The sequence below is a fragment of the Phocoena phocoena genome, chromosome 1, assembly GCF_963924675.1.
Source record: "Phocoena phocoena chromosome 1, mPhoPho1.1, whole genome shotgun sequence".
In the NCBI taxonomy this organism is placed as follows: Eukaryota; Metazoa; Chordata; class Mammalia; order Artiodactyla; family Phocoenidae; genus Phocoena; species Phocoena phocoena.
Window position 1 is genome coordinate 95,687,535 of NC_089219.1, and position 24,781 is coordinate 95,712,315.

At 40.3% G+C, this 24,781-nt stretch overlaps 1 protein-coding gene across 2 annotated transcripts in view; it reads right to left on the minus strand.

Annotated features, from left to right (window-relative positions):
• The window catches only part of SLC25A24 (solute carrier family 25 member 24), a 56,497-nt gene extending 43,575 nt beyond the window's left edge, over nt 1–12,922 (minus strand). Inside the window, exon 1 of one of the 2 annotated variants that reach the window (XM_065872436.1) lies at nt 12,740–12,922. In XM_065872436.1, coding sequence (XP_065728508.1) covers nt 12,740–12,922 — 183 coding nt within the window. Of the gene's footprint in view, nt 1–4,537; nt 4,658–12,739 lie in introns of those variants that run through there. The other variant, XM_065872443.1, reaches the window with a different exon arrangement.
• Between the last annotated feature and the right edge of the window lie 11,859 nt (nt 12,923–24,781).

Sequence of the window (24,781 nt, forward strand, 5' to 3'; positions counted from 1 at the left end):
TGTAAAAAATACAAACACATGGAGGCTAAACAATACACTACTCAATAATGAAGTGATCACTGAAGAAATCAAAGAGGAAATCAAAAAATACCTAGAAACAAATGACAATGGTGACACAACGACCCAAAGCCTATGGGATGCGTCAAAAGCAGTTCTAAGCGGGAAGTTTATAGCAAAACAAGCCCACCTTAAGAAGCAGGAAACATCTCGAATAAACAACCTAACCTTGCACCTCGAGCAATTAGAGAAAGAAGAACAGAAAAACCCCAAAGCTAGCAGACGGAAAGAACTCATAAAAATCAGATCAGAAATAAATGAAAAAGAAATGAAGGAAACAACAGCAAAAATCAATACAACTAAAAGCTGGTTCTTTGAGAAGATAAACAAAATAGATAAACCACTAGCCAGACTCATCAAGAAAAAAAGGGAGAAGACTCAAATCAACAGAATTAGAAATGAAAAAGGAGAAGTAACAACTGACACTGCAGAAATAAAAAAGATCATGAGAGATTACTACAAGCAACTCTATGCCAATAAAATGGACAACCTGGAAGAAATGGACAAATTCTTAGCAATGCACAACCTGCCAAGACTGATTCAGGAAGAAATAGAAAATATGAACAGAACAATCACAAGCACTGAAATTGAAACTGTGATTAAAAATCTTCCAACAAACAAAAGCCCAGGACCAGATGGCTTCACAGGCGAATTCTATCAAACATTTAGAGAAGAGCTAACATCTATCCTTCTCAAACTCTTCCAAAATATAGCAGAGGGAGGAACACTGCCAAATTCCTTCTACGAGGCCACCGTCACCTTGATACCAAAACCAGACAAGGATGTCACAAAGAAAGAAAACTACAGGCCAATATCACTGATGAACATAGATGCAAAAATCCTCAACAAAATACTAGCAAACAGAATCCAACAGTACATTAAAAGGATCATACACCATGATCAAGTGAGGTTTATTCCCGGAATGCAAGGATTCTTCAATATACGCAAATCTATCAATGTGATACACCATACTAACAAATTGAAGGAGAAAAACCATATGATCATCTCAATAGGTGCAGAGAAAGCTTTTGACAAAATTCAACACCCATTTATGATAAAAACCCTGCAGAAAGTAGGCATAGAGGGAACTTTCCTCAACATAATAAAGGCCATATATGACAAGCCCACAGCAAACATCATCCTCAGTGGTGAAAAACTGAATGCATTTCCATTAAGATCAGGAACAAGACAAGGTTGCCCACTCTCACCACTATTATTCAACATAGTTTTGGAAGTTTGAGCCACAGCAATCAGAGAAGAAAAGGAAATAAAAGGAATCCAAATTGGAAAAGAAGAAGTAAAGCTGTCACTGTTTGCAGATGACATGATACTATACATAGAGAATCCTAAAGATGCTACCAGAAAACTACTAGAGCTAATCAATGAATTTGGTAAAGTAGCAGGATACAAAATTAATGCACAGAAATCTCTGGCATTCCTATACACTAATGATGAAAAATCTGAAAGTGAAATCAAGAAAACACTCCCATTTACCACTGCAACAAAAAGAATAAAATATCTAGGAATAAACCTACCTAAGGAGACAAAAGACCTGTATGCAGAAAATTATAAGACACTGATGAAAAAGAAATTAAAGATGATACAAATAGATGGAGAGATATACCATGTTCTTGGATTGGAAGACTCAACATTGTGAAAATGACTCTACTACCCAAAGCAATCTACAGATTCAATGCAATCCCTATCAAACTACCACTGGCATTTTTCACAGAACTAGAACAAAAAATTTTGCAATTTGTATGGAAACACAAAAGACCCCGAATAGCCAAAGCAATCTTGAGAACGAAAAAAGGAGCTGGAGGAATCAAGCTCCCTGATTTCAGACTATACTACAAAGCTACAGTAATCAAAACAGTATGGTACTGGCACAAAAACAGAAAGATAGATCAATGGAACAGGATAGAAAGCCCAGAGATAAACCCACGCACATATGGACACCTTATCTTTGATAAAGGTGGCAGGAATGTACAGTGGAGAAGGGACAGCCTCTTCAATAAGTGGTGCTGGGAAAACTGGACAGGTACATGTAAAAGTATGAGATTAGATCAGTCCCTACACAAAAATAAGGTCAAATTGGATTAAAGACCTAAATGTAAGGCCAGAAACTATCAAACTCTTAGAGGAAAACATAGGCAGAACACTGTATGACATAAATCACAGCAAGATCCTTTCTGACCCACCTCCTGGAGTAATGGAAATAAAAACAAAATAAACAAATGGGACCTAATGAAACTTCAAAGCTTTTGCACAGCAAAGGAAACCATAAACAAGACCAAAAGACAACCCTCAGAATGGGAGAAAATATTTGCAAATGAAGCAACTGACAAAGGATTAATCTCTAAAATTTACAAGAAGCTCATGCAGCTCAATAACAAAAAAACAAACAACCCCATCCAAAAATGGGCAGAAGACCTAAACAGACATTTCTCCAAAGAAGATATACAGACTGCCAACAAACACATGAAAGAATGCTCAACATTATTAATCATTAGAGAAATGCAAATCAAAACTACAATGAGATATCATCTCACACCAGTCAGAATGGGCATCATCAAAAAATCTAGAAACAATAAATGCTGGAGAGGGTGTGGAGAAAAGGGAACACTCTTGCACTGCTGGTGGGAATGTGAATTGGTTCAGCCACTATGGAGGACAGTATGGAGGTTCCTTAAAAAACTACAAATAGAACTACCATATGACCCAGCAATCCCACTACTGGGCATATACCCTGAGAAAACCAAAATTCAAAAAGAGTCATGTACCAAAATGTTCATTGCAGCTCTATTTACAATAGCCCGGATATGGAAGCAACCTAAGTGCCCATCGTGGGATGAATGGATAAAGAAGATGTGGCACATATATACAATGGAATATTACTCAGCATTAAAAAGAAACAAAATTGAGCTATTTGTAATGAGGTGGATAGACCTAGAGTCTGTTATACTGAGTGAAGTAAGTCAGAAAGAAAAAGACAAATACCGTATGCTCACACATATATATGGAATTTAAGAAAAAAAATGTCATGAAGAACCTAGGGGTAAGACAGGAATAAAGACGCAGACCTACTGAAGAACGGACTTGAGGATATGGGGAGGGGGAAGGGTGAGCTGTGACAGGGCGAGAGAGAGGCATGGACATATACACACTAAGAAACGTAAGGTAGATAGCTAGTGGGAAGCAGTCGCATGGCACAGGGATATTGGCTCGGTGCTTTGTGACAGCCTGGAGGGGTGGGATAGGGAGGGTGGGAGGGAGGGAGACGCAAGAGGGAAGACATATGGGAACATATGTATATGTATAACTGATTCACTTTGTTATAAAGCAGAAACTAACACACCATTGTAAAGCAATTATACCCCAATAAAGATGTTAAAAAAAAAAAAAAAGCATGAAGGACGTTTAGGTTTAAAAAGAAAAACACAATTTAAAAATCCAAGTAAACTTTACAGAGATAATATTTTGGACTGGTCTGGTCCATGGACAACATCCAGTCCAGGCCTCTGATGTTACAAATGAGGAAACCAGGACACAGTGCTTGGCATATAGAATGTGCTCAAAATACAAGTGATCAATGACTAAGTGAATAATCAAAATAAAGACTTCCAAAGTTCACATGGCTAATAGGAAGAGTTTTACCAAATCTTAACACGACAGAACTCATTTGACAGTTTTTTGAGCATGAAGTGTCAATTATCTTAAATGAATTCGCCAGTCTTTAACTCTCATGGATCTCTATCTATTGGGTTAAACATCCAAAGAGCAAAGATCATTGGAAAGTAATAATTATACTCAATAATAACTTCTGAACAGAAGATAACTTGGAAATACACTGATAGAAATATGCATTAGGCACTGCATACTGAGAAGGATCCTTTCATCTAGGTTGCTGGGGAAAAGATTTGCAAAGGAAAAAATGCCCAAGCTCATTCTTCAAAAGTCTGATGACAAAGGCACCTTATGAGGAAACATCAGCATGGGAAAAACCCCAAGAGTACAAGCCACTCAGACTGATTGCCCTCCTTCCAAGAACAGAAACCAAAATACACTATTAGAGAATTTCCAACTACCACACAACTCCCAAAACACACAGTGATTATGCCAGTTCCCCAAAGTGGGAAGAGAGCATCTTTGGCCTAAATGCACATCTAGGCTACTAATAACAGGTGAGTACATTGAAAAAGGTGACTCCAAAAACAAGGCTGCAGCCAACATGTTGAGGGCAATTTGAATTTAGAAGTGTTATTAGAGCCAGGGAGAAACTTGAGAAAAATGCTGGAGAGGAGTATTAGTAATGTTGTTATTCTTCAGACAGTGACGCTGGTAATAGACCTGAAAATTATAGTGGGGCCCAGGATCAAGCTTGGGAACATGTAAATTTGGCTTTACCCTTCTCTGCCCAAGGCCCCTCCAGAATTCTCAGACCCAACATCTCTCCAACCACAGCCCCACTGAAGCCCACCTCCCCTTCGTCCTGAATGACCCCTACGTCCTGCAGGCCTTCCTGAAGTTCAAGGATGTCCAGGGTCCCATCTTCATTATGGTCTAGGTACGAAAACAGTTCTTCATCGAAGGCGTCCATCTGGGATGTCTCTGGCGGCAGAAGTGCTTCGGGTGGTCCACGCTGTGACCCCCGTTAGTCTCCCCGAGGTGGAGGTGAGAGGGAGGATGGTGATCTCTGCCCACCACAGACCGAGTTGGAAAAGACCTAAGGTAGCAGCTGCCTCTCTGCTACCAAATCCAAAGCCCCTGGGCCAGGTACAGAACGGAAAGGGGACGGTTCATCGCCACGGCTCCAGAGCAGAAGCACGAGATGCGCTGGGAGCCTCGGAGGGGTTGGTGCTGGAGGCCAGGCCTGGAGTGTGAGGCCATGGAGTTCCGGCCTCACTCCCAGATCAGCCAATCAGACTCCCTGTTTCCCACCTCACTCCAGGAAGAGCCTTTTCTCCAGAAGCTTCCTGAGAGACCTCGACACAGGTCTGTCTCTAAAGGTAGAACTTCTTTTTAGAGAAAAGTGGGTAGGGGAGTTTTGAGACATGGACTGTGGGGCCATAATGACTGGTGGTGTTGGTCCAACATTTTTTTGTTTTTTAAGTTGTCTGGTCACACCTAAGACTTCTTCTTCTAGGTTAAGGCACTTGGGAATTATTGTAATGAAGCTTGGGACCAGAATGAAAATCTGACCATGTGGGCCTTTCCTTCTGTGATCCTCTCCCCCAGTTCCTTATCTTCACTCAGTATCTGCAGTGGCTCCAGAGCAAGGCTGCTGAACAGAAGGAGTCCCATCTCCATCTGCACAGATTGTGGCAGCACACTTGGGAGGATAATCTCAAAATGGGCAGAAGTTAAGTCAACTGGGGTCCAGGAGATACTCATAAACAATGTTTATGGCATCTTCTTAATCGCCACTTTCCGTAACCACTGAGAGCTCTGGCTTCCCTATACACATACCTGTTGGTCCCTCATCGGGCGCCACTGGAAATGTGGAAGTGTAGTTTCACAGTCAAAATTCCACATTTTACATAAGTTACTTTTAAAAATATGGAGTAGTCGTTAAAAACTTGAATGTTAATATTCATATGGAGTAACAAGAACTCTCATGCTGGTGGGAATGCAAAATGGTACACTTTAGAAGACAGTTTGGCAATTTCCTACAAAACTAAACACACTTTTACCATATAATCCAGCAATCATGCTCCTTGGTATCTACCCAAAGGAGCTGAAAATGTATGTCCACATGAAAATCTAAACACAAATGTTTGTAGCAGCTTTATTCATAATTGCCAAAATTGGAAGCAACCAAGATGTAGGTGAACGGGTAAGTAAACTGTGGTACATCCAGACAATGGACCATTATTCAGTGCTAGAAAGAAAAGAGCTATCAAGCCATGAAAAGACATGGAGAAATCTTAAGTGCATATTACTAAGTGAAAGAAGCCAATCTGAAAAGGTTACATACTGTACGATTCTAGCAATATCATATTCTGGAAAAGGCAAAACTATAGAGACATTAAAAAGATCAGTGGTTGCCAGACGGTTGGAGAAAGGGGTGGAAGGATGAATAGGCAGAGCAGAGAGGATTTTTAGTGCAGTGAAAAATACCCTGTATGATTCTGTAAAGATGGATACACATCATCATACATTTGTCCAAACCAATAGAATATACAACACCTAAGGTAAACTATGGACTTGGGGTGATATGTCAACGTAGGTTCATCAACTGTAACAAATGTTACCACTCGGCATCAGATGTTGATCATGGGGGAGGTTATGCATGCGTGGGGGCAGGTGAGATATGGTTAATCTCTAGACCTTCCTCTTAATTTTGCTGTGAACATAAAACTGCTCCCCCAAAATAAAATTTTTTTAATTCGTAAAGATAATCTAATCAAGCCGTTATCTGTCAGTTTTTGCTCTCTTTACTCATCATGTCAAGTACGGAAAACACAAAGAGGACCATCCCATGTCCTTGAACTACCCATGCGTTTGCCAGGAAGAGATTATGCCATGGTTAGTCATAAGTACTACTGCAAGCTTCGCAATAAACGTTTCTCCCCAGAGCTGTTGAGCAGTGGCAAACATCTAATGTTGTTTCACAAGATGGGCTGTGACCCAATCAACAAGGAATTCTCCAACAAAAGAGAATTTTACAGTCCACAGGGAATGATCCTTCCCTGGGCATTGCAGAGAATGCAAGTAGTCACAAAGAGTCATAGAAGACAGACATCCAGGCAGGCGCAAGAGTCTAAAGACCAAGTAGAAAAGATAGAAGTCACAGCCAGACTTCTGAATAAAGAAAACAGACTAACAGCATTTTACATAACTGATAGAAGAGAGCAAAACATAGACTTGATCATCTCATCATTTTATTGCCTTAATTCTAAATCCAGATTTTTTTTTTTTTTGGTTCTACACTATTCTGAAGTCTTCCAAGCCTAAATTGAACCAAAATAAGCATACTTCCAGCTAAAATTGCTGACTCTTTGTCATCAGTTTATTTTTCTGATTTCCATTTCAGTAAATTAAAATTCAGATGGTTTCTTCTGCTCTTTGATGTTCTGAAATTTTTTTCCTCAGAGTACCTCAAGTGACATCCAAACATTGGGATTGCCTTTTAAAATGTTCTAACGTGGCCTTTGATGAAAAACAATGAGGAGGGGGAGGCAAAGAGGGAGGAGGGAGGAAACGATGGAAAATAATGCAAAAAGCAGACAGGATTACTAGATTCTTATGGGAAAATTAGTAATAACTACTGTATCTCCTTGTTCCTCATACTACCTTCTACTCTCAATTCCTGAGTCACAGGAGAACTTAATGTGAATTTTATCTCTTCTAAAACACTAATTTCATAATGAGGAGATTTGGAAACACACGGAAAAGCAGGGTCACTCATATCAGAAGAAACCATAGTGAGTTCGCCTCTAGCTAGTTCTTAATTTTGTCTCAGAACTTGCCTTGATGTCTTTTCCCTTCCCTGTATACTTTTGGAACACTTAGTAACAATTAGTTATTGTATTCCTTATTATGTTCCACATTCTTTCCATTTAAGGCCTAAAGGAACTTAAATAGAAATTTGCTCTCTTCTACATGCCAAATTCGTTACAAAAGCTTGGCAACATGGAGATGAGATCAAGTCAGATGGAAATTTATAGAGATTTCACTTTAGGTTGAGTATTTGTTTTAGATGCAAATTATCTTGAAACCATCCCTTGAAGAATCACCCCATAGTTCTCATTTCTAGATACTCCAGTGGGTAATCTCCCCAATCCTTGACATTATACAAACCCTTGACCTATGCCTCTGAAATTCTCCCCCATAAAGACTGACCATGTAACCCTAATTCCAAGTATGTGATTGGCTACTGTCACCCAGGCTCCCCTCCACACCCTCTCTTCCTCCTGTTTTTGCACAGCCACCAGAGTGATCTTCCTAAGTCATAAGTCTGCCTGTGTCCCCTCTTGCTTAAAATCTCCTAAGTGCTCCCATCACTCAATTGATAAAAGTCCAAACCACCTGGCAGGTCCTCAATGCCTTTCATGATCTGGCCCTTGCCTGGTCCTGACATGACACTATTCCTCAAGAAGGCCAACTGGTCACTCGGTGGAAAGTCAGTTATATTGGGTGCCTCCTGTGGTGTAAGGGGAACTGGGTCTTCCTCAAAGGAAGGTAGGGGTTTCCCTTTCCTGCCCACAAAGGTTCAGACAGCACCACTATCTGGGGGCTTGTGGAATGCCTGATCCACAGGCGTGAAATCCCTACAGAACACAGCATCTGACCAGGGGATCCCTTCATAGTGTAAGAGGTGTGCACATGGGCCCGAGACCACTGGATCCACTGGCCATTTCACACCCCACACCATCAGGAAGCAGCCAACCTCACAGAATGCTGCAATGTCCTACTGAAAGCACAGCCGAAGCACCACCTAGGAGACAATATTCGGCAAAAATGGGTTGCCACCCTTCGGGATACCGTTATGTACACTAAATCAGAGACCTACCATGTGGCTTTGTGCCCCCAAAAGGAAGAACACATGAGTCCAGGAACTAAGAGGTGGAAGCAGGAGTTGTCCCACTTACTATCACTCCCAATGACCCAATGGGAACTTTTTGCTTCCCATCCCCACAACTCTGGGCTCTGCAGTGTTAGCTTCTGGTCCCCAAGCAGGATAGATATACTCTTGTCAGGGAACACAATGAGGGTCCCATTGAACTACAAGCTATAGCTTCCACCTGGACATTTGTAACTCCTTGTGTCCAGGGACCAACAGGCAAGAAAAGAAGTCACCCTCTTAGTAGGTGTAAATTGGCCCTGATCAGCAGGAAGCAGGGCTGCTTCTACACCACCGAGACAGAGAGGAATACTTACGGAACTCAAATGATCCATGTGGACTCCAGGGATGCCCAGTTATAACTGTGAATGGGCACATGCAGCAACATTGGCCTGAGAAGCTCAGACACTGCAGAAAGGAAAGTTTGGGTCACACCACCAGGTAAGTCACAAAGACCTGCAGAGATTCTAGATGAACGTGAGTGGAATTTAAAGAAGGGAAATCATGAGTACCAGTTGTGACCAAGTGAAGCAACGGGGACTGTAGCTTGTCCCACTGTCCTCCCTGGGGAAAAGAGGCTGCGAACAATAAGGGAGCACTCCCAAACCTATGCTGAGAAGCACATCTGTGGGTGCCATGGAGTGGCCTGTGGAGGCCAGGTCAGATCACTCCACAGGCAAACACTCCTGTTTCCTCTCTCTTACCCTTCTTTTGCACACCCAATCCCATCTTGGTTTCTGCTCCTAGGAGAACCAGAAATGACGCAGTTAGCACCAGCAGTAGCCCAAGACAAGAGGTAAGAACATGGGGTTTGGGAACTGGCTCATTCACTGCCCAGCAGGCAAAGAGCCCTGAGTGGAACATGGGGCAAGGATGATGCCTTGTACAAGGTGGGAGCCCAAAGCTGAAGATTTCCCAGCGGTGACCTGGGAAAACAACCTGTTTAAGGGGAACACCTGGCTAGTGCAATGACTCAGGCATTTGTAAAATATGAGGGGAACTATGCTATAAGGGTAGGCAAGAAAGCATAATGATGAAAGGAGCAATTCACCAGGAAGCTAAAACAATGCTAAATTTGAATATACCAGCAGTATAGTCCATTATATAGTCTGTTTTTAAAATAAAAGGGAAAATCAACAGAATTATAAAGGAAAGTTAGCAAATATACAATCATAGAGGAAATTTTGACACCCCTCTTTCAAAAGTGATGGTAGTAACAGTTTTAGATAATTTAAAGGCTAATTGATTGCTTATTAGGTACCACGAATTATTCTAAATACTTTACGTATTTTAATTCATCTATTCTTCACCATAACCCTATGAGATAAGTACTCATGTTACCTCTGTCACAGATGAGGAAACTGAAACTAAAAAGATATTTTTAATGGCCCAAAGTTAACTAGTAAGTAGCAGAACCAAGATTTAAACCCAGGTGGTTTGACTAGATATTTCTTATTTTCTTACAAGCTCATCTATGTATGTAAAAAGATGTTTATCTGGAAAAACTATAGAATCAATAAAAAGATCAGTGGTTGGGGATGTGGGAATGAATAGGCAGAGCACAGAGGACTTTTAGGGCAGTAATAATACTCTATATGATATTATAATAATGGATACATGTCATTATACATTTGTCCAAACCCATAGAACATACAACACCAAGAGTGAAACCTAAGGTAAACTATGGACTTAAAGTGATAATGAGGTGTCAATGTAGGTTCACCTTTGGTAAAAAATGTACCATTCTGATGAGTGATGTTGACAATGGGGGCGGCTATGTATGTGATGTTTAGAGGCAGAGGGTGTATGGGAAATCTCTGTACCTTCCTCTCAATTCTGTTGTAAACAAAAAAGTGCTCTAAAAAAATAGTCTTTTATATATTTATCTTATTTTATCCAACATTTCTAGGTATCTAGCAACAGGAGAATTTTTGGTTTTCTTGTCCTACATATGCTGGAAATAAAAGCACTAACAACTGCTTTACAGTTAAAATTTTTTTTCTTTTAATTATTTCAAAGGAGCCACTGTCTTGTTTAGGGTATTTCAAATCACAGCCTTAAATCTTTTTATACCACTGTGCTTAGATCACTGAGACATGACCCTCATCTTCAAGATGCTTGGTCTTAGTGGAGGGCACAGTCAATAAATAACAATAGTACCTTTTGAAAATTATAGCAGTAGCGATATAGGAGACCAAGATCTACAAATAGTAGGGTGAGACCAACTCTTCTATAGAGGGTGGTCCAGAAAAGCTCATCACAGAGGAGGTGATATTTATTTTAAAAAAAAACAACTCTATTTTTCCCTAATCATAAAAATAATAATATATGGTCATTTTAAAAAACTGAAATAATACAAAAATTGTGAAGAAAAAAGTAACAAGGTAATTTAACTCCTACCATCCAGAAGTAATCATTATTAACCTTTAATTGAAGAATATACCCATCAGAAAAGAGTGCTGGGAATAGTTAATAATATCTGGCATGAGCACAGAGTGATACTATGTATATGTATATGTATGTAGGTATAATATGTATAGAATACATATATTGTGTGTGTGACAAATATACGCCATCCTGTTCTATATGTTTGCATACACACAGTTTTATACAACTTATTTTATAATTTGTTCTTATATAAATTTTGGAAAATTAAAGACATTTTTTATTCCTGAGTTCCTCTCTCTTTTTATTAATCAGTCTTGCCAGAGATTTGTCTATTTTATTCATATTTTCAAAGAACCAACCAAAAAAGCATATAGTTGGAAATTTAAAGCACACAAATAATTCATGGGTCAAAGATGAAATCATATTGGAAATTAGAAAATACTTAGAACTAAATTACAACAAAAGTACAAACTTACGGGATGCAACTAAAGAAGTAATTAAAGTGATATTGTAGCTCAAACTTAATAAATCAAGCATTTATTAATAACTCAAGAAATTAGAAAAGGGACAAATGAGTAAACCCAAAGAAAGTAGAAGGAAATGAACAAAAGTTAATGGAAGAAAATTTTAAAAATGGAGACAATCTTCAAAACGTACCAAAAGTTGATTCTTTCAGTGTATGAATAAAAAAGACAAAGGTTGAAGGGGAAAAAGAAAAGGTTGGCAAGAAAAAAAGATTTGGCAAGATTGAAGAGGAAGCAGGGGCAGGGGTGGGGGGAGATATCAGGAATAAAACAGAGAACATAACTACAGATACAGTCAGAACTTTTTAAAAATCACAAGTGAATATAAATATTATGAGCCTTGGACAGAAAGTGCAGTTTCCTAAAAGTTGTAACTTACTAAATCTGACTCAAGAAGAAATAGTAACCTGAAGAGGCCTGTAACTACTAAAGACATTGAATGAGTAGCTTAAAATATAACTACTATAAAACAGTTTTTGGCTCTTATAGCTTAATAGCACTTTACCTCTTGGGATAGGGAATGCCAAAGTGTCCTCCTACGTTTCAGTGGGGTTGGAGAGGTTCCAAATATCTCTGCTGATAGGGGCGCACTTCAGGGACACAATTAAAATGACTCAGAGAAGCTGAAATTGCTCATAGGATGGGCCAACCCTTCAGGTCAACTTATGTACTTAGGGCATTAAGAATGTCTTAAACAATGGAATGTTGCCTCTCCTCAACAGGAGGTTGGGGGAAACATACCACTGGTTTTCAAACAGTTTTGAAACAGCAGACAAACTAGCTGGTGTAAGAAAGCAGCTTCGAAGAGATACAAAATGTGAGACTTTTTACAGAACTTGGGGCTCGCTGAAGCGTGAGAGCTAAAAAAAAAAACAAAAACAAAAGTGGCTAAATTTTTGCAAAGGCTTAAAAAGCCTTGGGATGCATTCAGACCAAAAGTACTGGGCACAGGATTTTAAATTCTCAGAGTGAGTCAGAGGGTCCACTGCACTAATTTTTCTTTAAAAGTACCGGTAGCCTTTCTGATCCTGATGCGCATCCGTTCCGGGGTACCTGGCCCCATTCCCGAGCTTCTGAACCCACTCGCGGGTTGGAAGCCACACTTCCAGCTACTTCCTGCAGAGCCGCGGGCAGCCGCCCTCCGTCCTGGCAGCGCCCAGAGTCCCCGCAGACCTTCCGGCCCTCAGGCCCCGCAGCGACCCACCTCCTCGGCGTCCTGGCCCAGGGGGATGCCCAGGCTCTTGAGCCCCTCCTGCAGCTCGCAGATGTCCACCACGCCGTCCCCGTTGCGGTCCAGCTTGTGGAAGAGGGTCTCGTAGCGCGTCGGCGGCTCCGCGTCCTGGCAGGCCGCCGCGGGCAGCACGACGCCCCGCAGCCAGCGCAGCATGGTCCCGGAGGCGCGGGCCGGCCCAGCCGAGGGACGCCAGGGGGGCCGAAGGCTGCTCGGGCGCGAGGCCTGGCTGTAAGGGGCCCGCGGCCTGGCTGTAAGGGGCCCGCGGCGCACAAGCTGAAAAGAGCCAAGTCCCCACCCGAGCTCGGCTCGGTGCACGGGGAGTGGCCGTTCCAGCTGCTGCCTGGGGAGGAGCTCGGCCGGCGCCGGCCTTCCCGATGGGCGCGGGGGACGGGCTAGGCTCTGCCTAGAGCGGGCAGGAAGTGAAAGGGTTGCAGGGTGCGGCCCGGGAGGGGCTGTGAGACCTGGGAGGTAAGCTCTGCGGCGTCCCTAGTGGAACTGTCAGGGGTGCGGCCCGAGGAGCCAGTCCCGGGAGGTTGTGGGATTCTGAATCAGCGTATTAAAGGTGGGGCGGGGGACGGAGGAGGGGTGGTGGTGGTGGTGAACGGGAGGACTGAGGGAGCAGCTGGAAGCTCAGGTTACTTAACTTCAAGCTCCCTTCCCTTCGGGCTTGGTACCCTGGCGAATTGCCCAGCAACAGTCCTCTCTGCAGGGACACTGGGCCTTCTCGGGCTTTGTCTCACACAGATCTCGCACTTTTTCGTGCAACTCCACGGACACTACACATCTCTGGGACTGTTTTCTTTTCTTTTCTTTTTTTAACATCTTTATTGGAGTATAATTGCTTTACAATGGTGTGTTCGTTTCTGCTTTATAACAAAGTGAATCAGTTATACATATACATATATTTCCATATCTCCTCCCTCTTGCGTCTCCCTCCCTCCCACCCTCCCTATCCCACCCGTCTAGGTGGTCAAAAAGCACCGAGCTGATCTCCCTGTGCTATGTGGCTGCTTCCCACTAGCTATCTGTCTTACGTTTGGTAGTGTATATATGTGGGACTGTTTTCTATTCACAAAAAATGAGAGAGTTGGGTGGCTGCTCACTTGGGATGGGAATTAAGCTTTAAGAAGCAGAGGAGTTAAATCTGAAAGCAATTAAGAAACAAAAAGGAACACTTAAAACTAATACAGTATCATATAATTATAGCTCCACAAAACTGGGCACGGGGTTGGGGGGCACTCAAGGGTCTTTTGCAGAAACTATCAACATCCATCCAGGTGGGCAGTGGTAAAAAGAGGGATTACTTTGCTCTACAGCTTAGTTAGTGTGATCTGCCCCGATAAATCTTAGGGAGCATCTGCCATCAGCACTTATTAGGAAAACCTCAGGCCCCTCCTTCTCAAGATGGATGCAGTTACAAGGCTTGGGGTTTATTGCCCAGGAAAGACAGACATTCTTACTGCATAACATGGGATAAGCAAAGGAACAGTGGACCTCCAAAGAAAATACCAGACGGGGTCCTAATCCTTCAGCTGTGTAAACTTGGGAGATGTGGCATAACCTCCCTGGGTAGCCTCTCTCCTCATTAAAATGAGAATATGAATATCTGCCTCATAACAACAAGGTTGTATATTGTATGTGAAAGATCTTAACACTCTCAAGTGCCAATCAGATGAGATATTAATTGTAATAATTCTCTGTTCATCCACAGCTGCTTATAGAAACTATCACAGTGTTCCTGTTACCTGAAGGAGATACAGATCTGTATTTGTACTATAAATAAGGATCCGCCCACGTTTTCTGAAACACTAAGCAAAAACTAGTTCCAACAAAATCCAGGAACTCAGACCTTGAATTTACTTCCCCTCATACTATTTTATATATTTAAGACACATGCAAATCTAGAGTTTGTAAACTGAGGACTGCTTGTTGAGTAAAATCATCTTGAAACCCAATTTGTTTGTTTATTTTACTTACAATTTCCAGTTTTGTTAAGAATTATCCTCTTCCTTTGGAAAGGCTTTCAAACGTCATCAAATTTTCTATCCGTCTTTAAAAACCTCTTTCAATCCCTGCTATGAACACTCTGTACTTGAAGAGAAGCTGCTTGAAATGGTCATCTCAGACTTAAATGTTTTTCTTCTTCTTCTTTTCTTTCTTTCTTTTCTTTCTTTGGAGTAAATAGAGGAATTACTTATCAAAATTTTGACTGAGAAAATTTTGAGAAAACTTATGTTCACACAAAAACTTGTACAAGAATGTTTATAGCAGTTTTCTTCATAATTTCCAAAACCCAGAAATAAGCAAAATTTCTTAAATGGGTGAATAGATAAGCAACCTGTGTTACATTCATACAGTGGAATACTACTCAGCAATAAAAAGGAATGAACTGATGAATGCGACCATACATTACATGACATTCTAGAAAAGGCAAAACTACAGAGACAGAAAACAGATCAGTGGTTGTCAGGTGCTGAGGGACAGGGAGGGAGTGATGGAACTGTTCTGTGTTTTGATTATGGTGGTGTTTATGCAACTGTATGAGCTTGTTAAAATGCACACGGCACTGTGCACTCTCTGGAAATATACCTCAATAAATCTGACTTAAACATAAGTAAAATGGAATAAGGATTCTTGGCTCAAGAGATCACTGTGAAAATCAAAGTAGCTTATGAAGTACATAAACTTCAAGACTAGCTACAGAAAAGCGTGGTTGCAGACCAGCAGCATCAGTATCACTTGAGAGCTTGTTAGGAATACAGAATCTCAGCACCACCACCCCAGGTCTACTAAACAAGAGTTGCACTTACACAAGAGCCTCAGGTGATCTTTCACACATTCAGGTTTAAGAAGCTCTGCTACCAAAGTGTAGCTTGCACACTGGTGCCAGACTGCAGGCTGTTACCTGTTCACAACGAGGTAAATCAGAGATTAAGAGGAAGCATTTAGAAACTTTACAGCAGTTTGATAATTTCCTATTTGTTGAATCTAGTACATAAAAAGAAAACCTCAAGGCTTGTCTTTTTATTTCAATTTTCTAATAATTCATTTTTAATTTTTTAAATAGAAGTATCCGAGTTAAGAAAACACTGTTACCACACCTAATAAAGGTATAATTAACAATAGCAACTTCAAGTATGAGAAAAGAAAATGTTACATAGATATTTAAACATCTGCGTGAGAGAGGGCAACCCTACCCACCTGTATGCTGGTAATTCTCAAAGACCAGTGTTCCTACAGAGGTCAAGAGCAGAAGCCCTGAACTCATTCGCTTCCTTAGCCCAATTGATTTCCATGGTCAGGACAGAAGTCTGGGGTTCAGCTTGCTTCCATTTTTCCCAGCATCTAGCCTTCTCAAGTACTACTGTCTTCCACTGGAACAACTTTTGAGCTTAATCTCATCTACTTTGGTCTTCAAAGACCTCTTTCAACACCTACTTTGAATACCATATAGTTAGGGGGATCTGCTTGAATAATCATTCTAGATTTTCAGAGTTTTAGCTGGTAAACAAGTTTACCCTTTTTATTTACTGGAACACTTAGTTCCAATAAGACCAAAGTCTCAGCTGGTCCACAAAGACCTGATCCCATTTCAAAATCTTGGCCATTGCTGTCTCAAATTTAAGTGATCACAAAGTGGGCTAAGAGTTTGATCGGTTCACTGTAAAACCATCACTGGAAAGACAATTTTATCATACAATGAGTTTTAAATTTGAATGTTCTTGTAGTCTTTAGGGGAACAATAATCATTTTAAGTTTTGACTCATTTATAACATTAAGATAAGTGGATATTCTCCCCAGGTTTTCCAAGGCATTTAGGAGACAGAAATCCAGATAAGAAGGTGAATTCTGTCTCTTGCTCAGCCTATCCACTATCTCCAATCCCCCAAAAGGTAAATGCAGACAACTCTCAATCACAAAAACATGGCACTTAATTACTGAAAAACTGCCATTATTATTGAATCATGTAAATAATTCCCATTTCAAACCAGTTGTATCAAATTCAAACTGGATTCAAAACCTCATACCTCATCACTTTGAAAATAATTATGTGAAAGACTGTGTTCAGACCATCTTCAGTTTGTGAACATTTGTGTAAATTTTGTCCTGAAGACCAATAGATTGAAAGTGCAGGGAAAGAAAATTGCACATCTATTGAAGAATCAATAATCATGGAAATTGTATCAATATTCTATACTTATGTTTTTGTATGTAAAGCCTCCATCTCCCTCCCTACTTCCCTCCCTCCCTCACTCTCTTCCTCCTGGAATCACCAGTTAAAAGCTATTAGGCAGGCTTGAGGAAAGCTGCCCAGCATGGATCAAAGCTTAAGGAAAAAAGGAAGCTGAGCAGGGCGGCAGTCTAATGGTTGGGAGACTAGTTACATACAAGAGGATAGAGCAAATAAATAAATATACTGAGGATAATGAGAGCTAGGCTTCTTGTCAGGGAAGTGAGTTACAAATATGCCAAGAGGAAAGCTAGAATGAACCCTATAGTGTTGGATTTGAATTAGTGGTATTGGTATGAATTCATGTTTTTAAATATTTTTAGATACAGAAATATAGAGGGGTGTCTGTACTCACGGAGCGTACAATTTAGTCAGAGGAGACAAAATAACTATACCTCCAGGATACTGTAACTGGAAGAAATTTGGGCCATGTAAATAACAATAAAACTAAGACTCTACAGAACAATAAAAATGTGCTCCTCTAACATTCATTTTAACAGTTTTACTGTGCAGAGAGAAATTTCAAATGCACATTTTTCATTTTAAAGTGTTCATAACTCATATTTAAAATGGGACTTTATGCTTTTTTTATTTCATTCATACCTTATTGCTATATATGCTCAAAAATTAAATGTCTTTTACATTGTTTGCTTGTGTCTTCATAATACCTTCAAACTCATGATCACTTGTTTCTTTGTAGTAACGTGACTGTACTTGTATCTTTTTAATAAGTTTGAAATAATCTGCAAGCAATTCAATTTGCAGAAAGTCCATCTTTTTAGTACATTTTCGCAGTGTTATTTTTCCTTTCGAAGGAAAAGGATCCACTATTGGAAGAATAGCCACAATGTAATGTTGCTACCAACTCAGTAGAGGGTGCTGCAACTTAAAGATGAAGAATAGCTTTGGGATAAATACTAGTAAAAACAGAGAGGGAAATGCAGGCAGGAGGAGATCAAAGGAAAGAAGGAAGATTAGTGGGTCTTTATTTTTCAAAGTTTCATGTGGAGTCAGGAACTTTATAATCCCTGTGAATGATTTCTCAGTGACCCAATCACCTATTTAAGCCCTGAAGTATATAATGTAACTTTGTGCTACAAAAAAAAGAAGGGCAAGTGATGGTTAAAGTTCATTTTGTAAACCTTGAAACCTTCTGTTGTCAAAATGTACTGCTTTTCAAAGTTGTTGTAGTGTTGATTCTTCTTTGTTATTGTTGTTCATTTTAATTAACCTTCCCCTTTAATGTCTTCAAATGTCTTCTAGATGTTGACTCTGTATAAGTCATTATATTATGTGTATGTACATGAATTTAGTCATATTATACCCTAATTTCATATTTTCTATTTTCGAAAAAAAATATTTGAGGAAACGTAGTAGGCTCTAAAGAGAAAGTGTTTGGAGACTCCAACTACCAGAAGCCCAGTCTGAGCTAACTTATGCAAGAAGAGAAGGACTACAGCTGGAACTCAGGTAAAACAAGAAGCATGAACTGGAACAGCCTCAAGATTCTGAATGTTGTGTCTCTGCTCCCATTTGTGCTCCTGCTTCTGTCTTCTCCCACAATGCAGATCAGTTTTCCTTACATAGTAGGAAACATGGTTGTAACTAACAGCTCCCAGTTTTATATCTTACTACCTCAGGCACCAGAGACAGCCGTTTGTAATGCTCTTTCTGGTACTAAGTTCTCTAAATCCTCATGAGGGACTCCTTGACTTAGGTTAGGTTAGGTGCTCACCACTGGAGAAATTAACAGTGTCCGTGGGCCCAGGATTAGGTCAATGCATTGCAGTTCCCAGTGAATACAAATAAGAAAGTGGAGAAGTGCATTTTCTGGAAGAGGATTTAGATGTACAAATAGATTTGTCTTATTAAATTTAATTGACTTAGGTTTCAGTGTATCAGATTATATATAATTTGTCAAATGTTCAAAAGTCAGTTCCACTTGAAAACAAATCAGAAAAATAAAGCATCTCTGAAACTGACTTATTTAAGTCGATGGCAAAATGGGATTCAATTAAAAACCAAATTTTGGGCTTCCCTGGTGGCGCAGTGGTTGGGAGTCCGCCTGCCGATGCAGGGGACGCAGGTTTGTGCCCCGGTCCGGGAGGATCCCACGTGCCGCGGAGCGGCTGCGCCCGTGAGCCATGGCCGCTGGGCCTGCGCGTCCAGAGCCTGGGCTCCGCGGTGGGAGAGGCCACAGCGGTGAGAGGCCCGCGTACCGCAAAAAAAAAAAAAAAAAAAACACCAAATTTATAAGCAACTTTGTAGGAACATACATTTTATATAAAGTAATGCAGAATTAACAGGCTGTTAAATAGAAATTTAACTAAGATACCAAGACAGCATATATCCTAAGACAAAATGAAATGCAAGGCCATAAAGCAGAATTTTCAAAGGAAGTAGTAGTAGAAGTCAGTTTTGTGGCCCTTGAACCCCTGTCACGCACATTGAGGGTAAAAGGGGTTCAATTAGAAGAGGATTTTTAGAGAGAGCTGCTGCTGTACTGAGTGCCCCTTCGACTCAACCCCACCTCCCGCCCAGGGAAAAGGGTACCTGTCCCTCACCTGCAGCCTAGGGCAAGGAACTTTAGTGAGATTACCTGAAAAGTTTGATATAAATCTCATCGGTTTTGAAGACACAGTGAACTGGTATCTGATTCATGCTTAGGAAATGTGTGCTAACCATTCTCACAGTAAAGTGAGAGAGAAGCTGCTGCCTTAGGCAAGTTACACTCTCAGAGTTTGTTGAAACAAAGAATATGTGAATATTTTTCCTGTGAAAAGATGTGGGCTGTGAAAAAAAAGCCAAGGTGGAGTTGTCTTAGATCCTGTCTAAAAGGGTTAAAGGGCTGTCTGAAGAGATAAATGAACTTCAGCAGAAAAAATGGTGGAGGCACCAACAGATGTCTAGAGATTGAAGAAGGAGATATAAGTGACCAACCAGGGAGAATACATGATATCCACCAAGAAACCATAGAAAAGAGTTTCCTAGGAACTGAGTGGGTCTCCAAAGAACCTGCAAAAGACCTGATAAGAGAAAGAAAGAGTTTCACAAGATGTCAAGGCAGAAAACTCAGTGCTGCTCACAACGGTATTAGATAAGAACTGGCCCACTGGCCCTTTCCTCTCCTTTCTATTCTATTGTGACTCTGATGGGATTAGCAAACTACAGAAAATGAATCCTAGAAGGAAAAAAAGAAAAGCCAAAAATGTCCATCTCTTTCCTAACAGGCCTGAGCAGAGGTAGAGGAAGAAATTTTAGCTTTAAATAGAGATTGAAGTTTTGTTGACTACACTGGGCCAAACATACTAATTACTCCCTTGAAGAACCTTTCATTAATTGAAAGTGATAAGTTGTGCAATCTGCCCTGAATTTCATCTAGAACAAGGGAAGAACCAGCCTCACAAAATGAGTTCAGAGTGACTCTGGGAAACAGTTACAAAGCCCTAGTAATTACATCCCACAAGTTATGCTTGTTTCCATACATAAAATACTCAGCAACAACATCACCTCACACCTGTTAGAATGGCTATTATCAAAAAGGCAAGAATAATGTGTGTTGGTTAGGGTGTGGAGAAAAGGGAACCCTCATGCACTATTAGTGGGATGTAAACTAGTGAAGCCATTAAGGAAAACAGTATGGAATTCCTCAAAAAAACTAAGAATAGAACTACCATATGACCCAGTTATCCCACTTTTCAGTATTTATCCAAAGAATATAAAAATACCAATCCCAAAAGATATATGCACCCCTATGTTCATTGCAGCATTATTTACAATAGCCAAGATATGGAAACAACCTGAATGCCTATCAATGGATGAATGGATAAAGAAGATGTGGTGTATATATATATATATATATATATATATATATATATATATATATATATATACACACACACACACACACACACACACACACACACACACACACACACACACAGTGGAATACTACTCAGCCATAAAAAAGATGAAATCTTGCCAGTTGCAACAACATAGATGTATTATGCTAAGTGAAATAAGTCAGACAGAGAAAGACAAATACCATATGATTTCACTCTTATGTGGAATGTAAACAAACAAATAAAATAATTCAACAAACCAAACCAGGGCTTCCCTGGTGGCGCAGTGGTTGAGAATCTGCCTGCCAATGCAGGGGATGGGAGTTCGATCCCTGGTCTGGGAAGATCCCACATGCCACGGGGCAACTGGGCCCGTGAACCACAACTACTGAGCCTGCACGTCTGGAGCCTGTGCTCCGCAACAAGAGAGGCCGCGACAGTGAGAGGCCTGCGCACTGAGATGAAGAGCAGCCCCCACTCGCTGCAACTAGAGAAAGCCCTCGCACAGAAACGAAGACCCAACACAGCCAAAACTAAAATAAATAAATAAAATTTTAAAAAACAAACCAAACCAAAAAAAACCGTATGGATACAGGGAACAGAGTAGTGGTTACCAGAGGGGAAGTGGGTGTGGGGACAATGAGATGGGTAAAGGGGATCAACTGTATGGTGATGGATGGAAACTAAATTTTGATGAAGAGCACATTATAGTGCATAAAGAAGTATAAATATAACGTTGTACACAAGAAACTTATATAGTATTATAAACCAACGTTACCTCAATCAAAAATAAGTTTTTAAAATATTCAGCTACAACTATCTCAGAGGCTGTATAATATTTAAGAGAAATTGCTACCAAACTCAGGTTCAGCTGCTCATCACTCAAGAATCTAATACTGAGAGACAAGAGTTGGGTGAAAGGAAAGATAGCTTTATTGAGGAAGCCACAATCCTGGGGAGGAGGTGGACTCATGTCCCAAAGAACCAACTCCCAACTGCCAATCAGGGGGCAAGAGCTTTTAAAGGGGAGTTTTAGGGGTGCACAGGTGGAGTGGGGGGCTTCATGCAGAACAGCACAGTCAGATCCAACAATCATCTTGAAATTGGTCATGCTGTGGTCTGATAAGCATCATCCTGATTGTTTCAAGCATAATCTTCAATTCTAGGGTTGGTTTGTTTCCATTTTCTTGAGGCCAGTTCTTGGCATTATGCAAGATGGACAAGTTTATGTCATGGCTACAGTCTGGTCATCATGCAGTTAGCTTTTTCTCTCTGGTGGCAGTTATAGTAACTGCAAAGCAACGCAGGAATGTGCATCAGACACTGTTATCTATGTCCTTCAGGGAGGAACTAAAGAGTCTGTGACTCTACTGCCTAATCATTAACTGCTTGAGCCTGTTTTTTGTGACTCAGAGGAGGCCTGGGAGACTATAGATTTTTTACAAACAAGAGGCAGGGGACATGGAAGGGCTGTACCTAGGAGGGCCCTGCAGGGTCCTGCTTGATTTCAAAATGAATGGAGGCAGTTGTTAGAGAAACATCCTAAATTCTAGATGTTTTACATATATTATTCTCATTTAAGTCTCATAACAATCTTCCAAAGTAGGAATTAATAACCCCCCTTTTTTTTACATATGTGAAACCTGATTATCAAGAAGATTGAGTGACTTTCCCAAATAACAGAGTCACGATTCATATTCATGTTTATCTGGTTCCAACAAACGTGTCCTTTCTAAATTCACCCTAGTTCCCACATGCATCTTAGAAATGTTTTTAACTTGCAGCAAATTTATCTAAAATCTCTGATCTCTAGTTTCTTTGTGGCAAGGATTGGATTAAAAATGCCTGTTCTCGGGCTTCCCTGGTGGCACAGTGGTTGAGAGTCCGCCTGCCGATGCAGGGGACATGGGTTCGTGCCCTGGTCCAGGAAGATCCCACATGCCACGGAGCGGCTGGGCCCGTGAGCCATGGCCGCTGAGCCTGTGCATCCGGAGCTTGTGCTCCCCAATGGAGAGGCCACAACAGTGAGAGGCCCGCGTACCGCAAAAAAAAAAAAAAAAAAATTCCTGTTCTCCCTCCGTCCACGGTTATTGGAAGAATCATGAGATAATATACTACAAAGAGGAGAGAAACAATACATTATTGTTCCTTCTTCTGCAGACAGAAGAATTGTATTGGAGGTAATCATATGGGGGGATCATAAATCATACTCATAAATTGCTTGTGATATACTACACTAAAAGTCATTATATCTTCCCTGAAAAAAATTTCAAAATGGAAATGCTTGCTTTAAATATAAATTTATTGATCTAAAAACATAACACCACTACCAGTAAAAAACAGAAGTAGAGAATGGAAACCATTCCTTTTCATTTGTTTCATTGAATCAAAAAATGTATTTTGATTCTACAAATCATGACCAACCTAATTATCTTGGCTGAAGTAATCCACATTGCACATGAATGAAGTGGAGCAAGGCTGGCCACTATGTACACCTATTTGAATTTTCTTTGGCCAAATTTGTTAAACCTCATTAGAACTTCCTGCTGCCCACACAACATCCTGCACTGACTTCCTGGTAGCCTTTTGTGATCTGACAGGGTGAGTAACTAAACAAAATTATAAACAACACTTCAACTTGCACTGAGGCATTACCATCCTCTCCCTAGGAAAACAAAGGTTATTCATAAGAAAGAGAGGATGACTAAGAAAATCAACTATTATAAAATTACTAAGTTTTTAAAAATGTATTAAAATATGCCCATTTTAGTCTTATATTTTTATTCTGTTTAAATGTATTAAGGCATTTAATCTTAAACGCAAGGCTTCATTAGCTACCTATGTTACGCTAAAATTTTTTCGGCCATCTTAAAATTCTCTCCTTTATACCAATTTCTTTTGCTATTTTTAAATGACCTATACACTTTGATTTCTGATTACAAAATGATACATGTTTATTGTATGGAAAATACAGAAAATCACAGAAGAAAAAATATACACATGATCTCACTGTCCAGAGATTTAATTTAGATGTGAAACCTTTCACTTTCTCTCTCTCTCTGTCTTCTTTTTTGTATAACTGCTTTATTGCATATTCCATTTTTTAAAATAAATTTATTTATCTTTGGTTGCGTTGGGTCTCCGTTGCTGCACGTGTGCTTTCTCTAGTTGTGTTGAGTGGGGGCTACTCTTTGTTGTGGTGTGAGGGATTCTCATTGCAGTGGCTTCTCTTGTTGAGGAGCGTAGGCTCTAGGCACGCGGGCTTCAGTAGTTGCAGCACATGGGCTAAGTAGTTGTGGCTCACGGGCTCTAGAGAGCAGGCTCAGTAGTTGTGGCGCACGGGCTTAGCTGCTCTGTGGCATGTGCGATCTTCGCCAACCAGGGCTCAAACCTCTGTTCCCTGCATTGGCAGGTGGATTCTTAACCACTGTGCCACCAGGGAAGTCCCTGCATATTCCATTTTTTATTAAAATAATCTCAGATTATATATACTATTTTGAATACTGCTTTTCCTAGTTAATATAGTATAGACATTTTCCTGTGTCACTGACATTCTCCTATATCATTATTTCAAAGAACTGTTTAATACTGTACTGTGTTAGATTTAAACTAATATTTTGTTAAACATATTCATTATTACAATTCTTCACTATTATAAACAATGGAAAATATAAACACTCTAAAAGATAAATCTTTTTTAACAGCCATGATGGTTTCCTTAGGATAAATTTCTAGAAATGAAATTGCTCAGTTATGGCTTTTTCTGCTTTTGCTAAGTATTGTCAAACGGTCCTTCAGTAAGTTTGGACTAATTTACATTTCCATAGGCAGTGTATGAGATTATTTAATTAAAAAATGCAAGTACTGGGTATTAGAATATTATAAACTTCCATAATTAAAGAGGTGAAAACTGTGTCTTACTTTAATCCACAATACTTT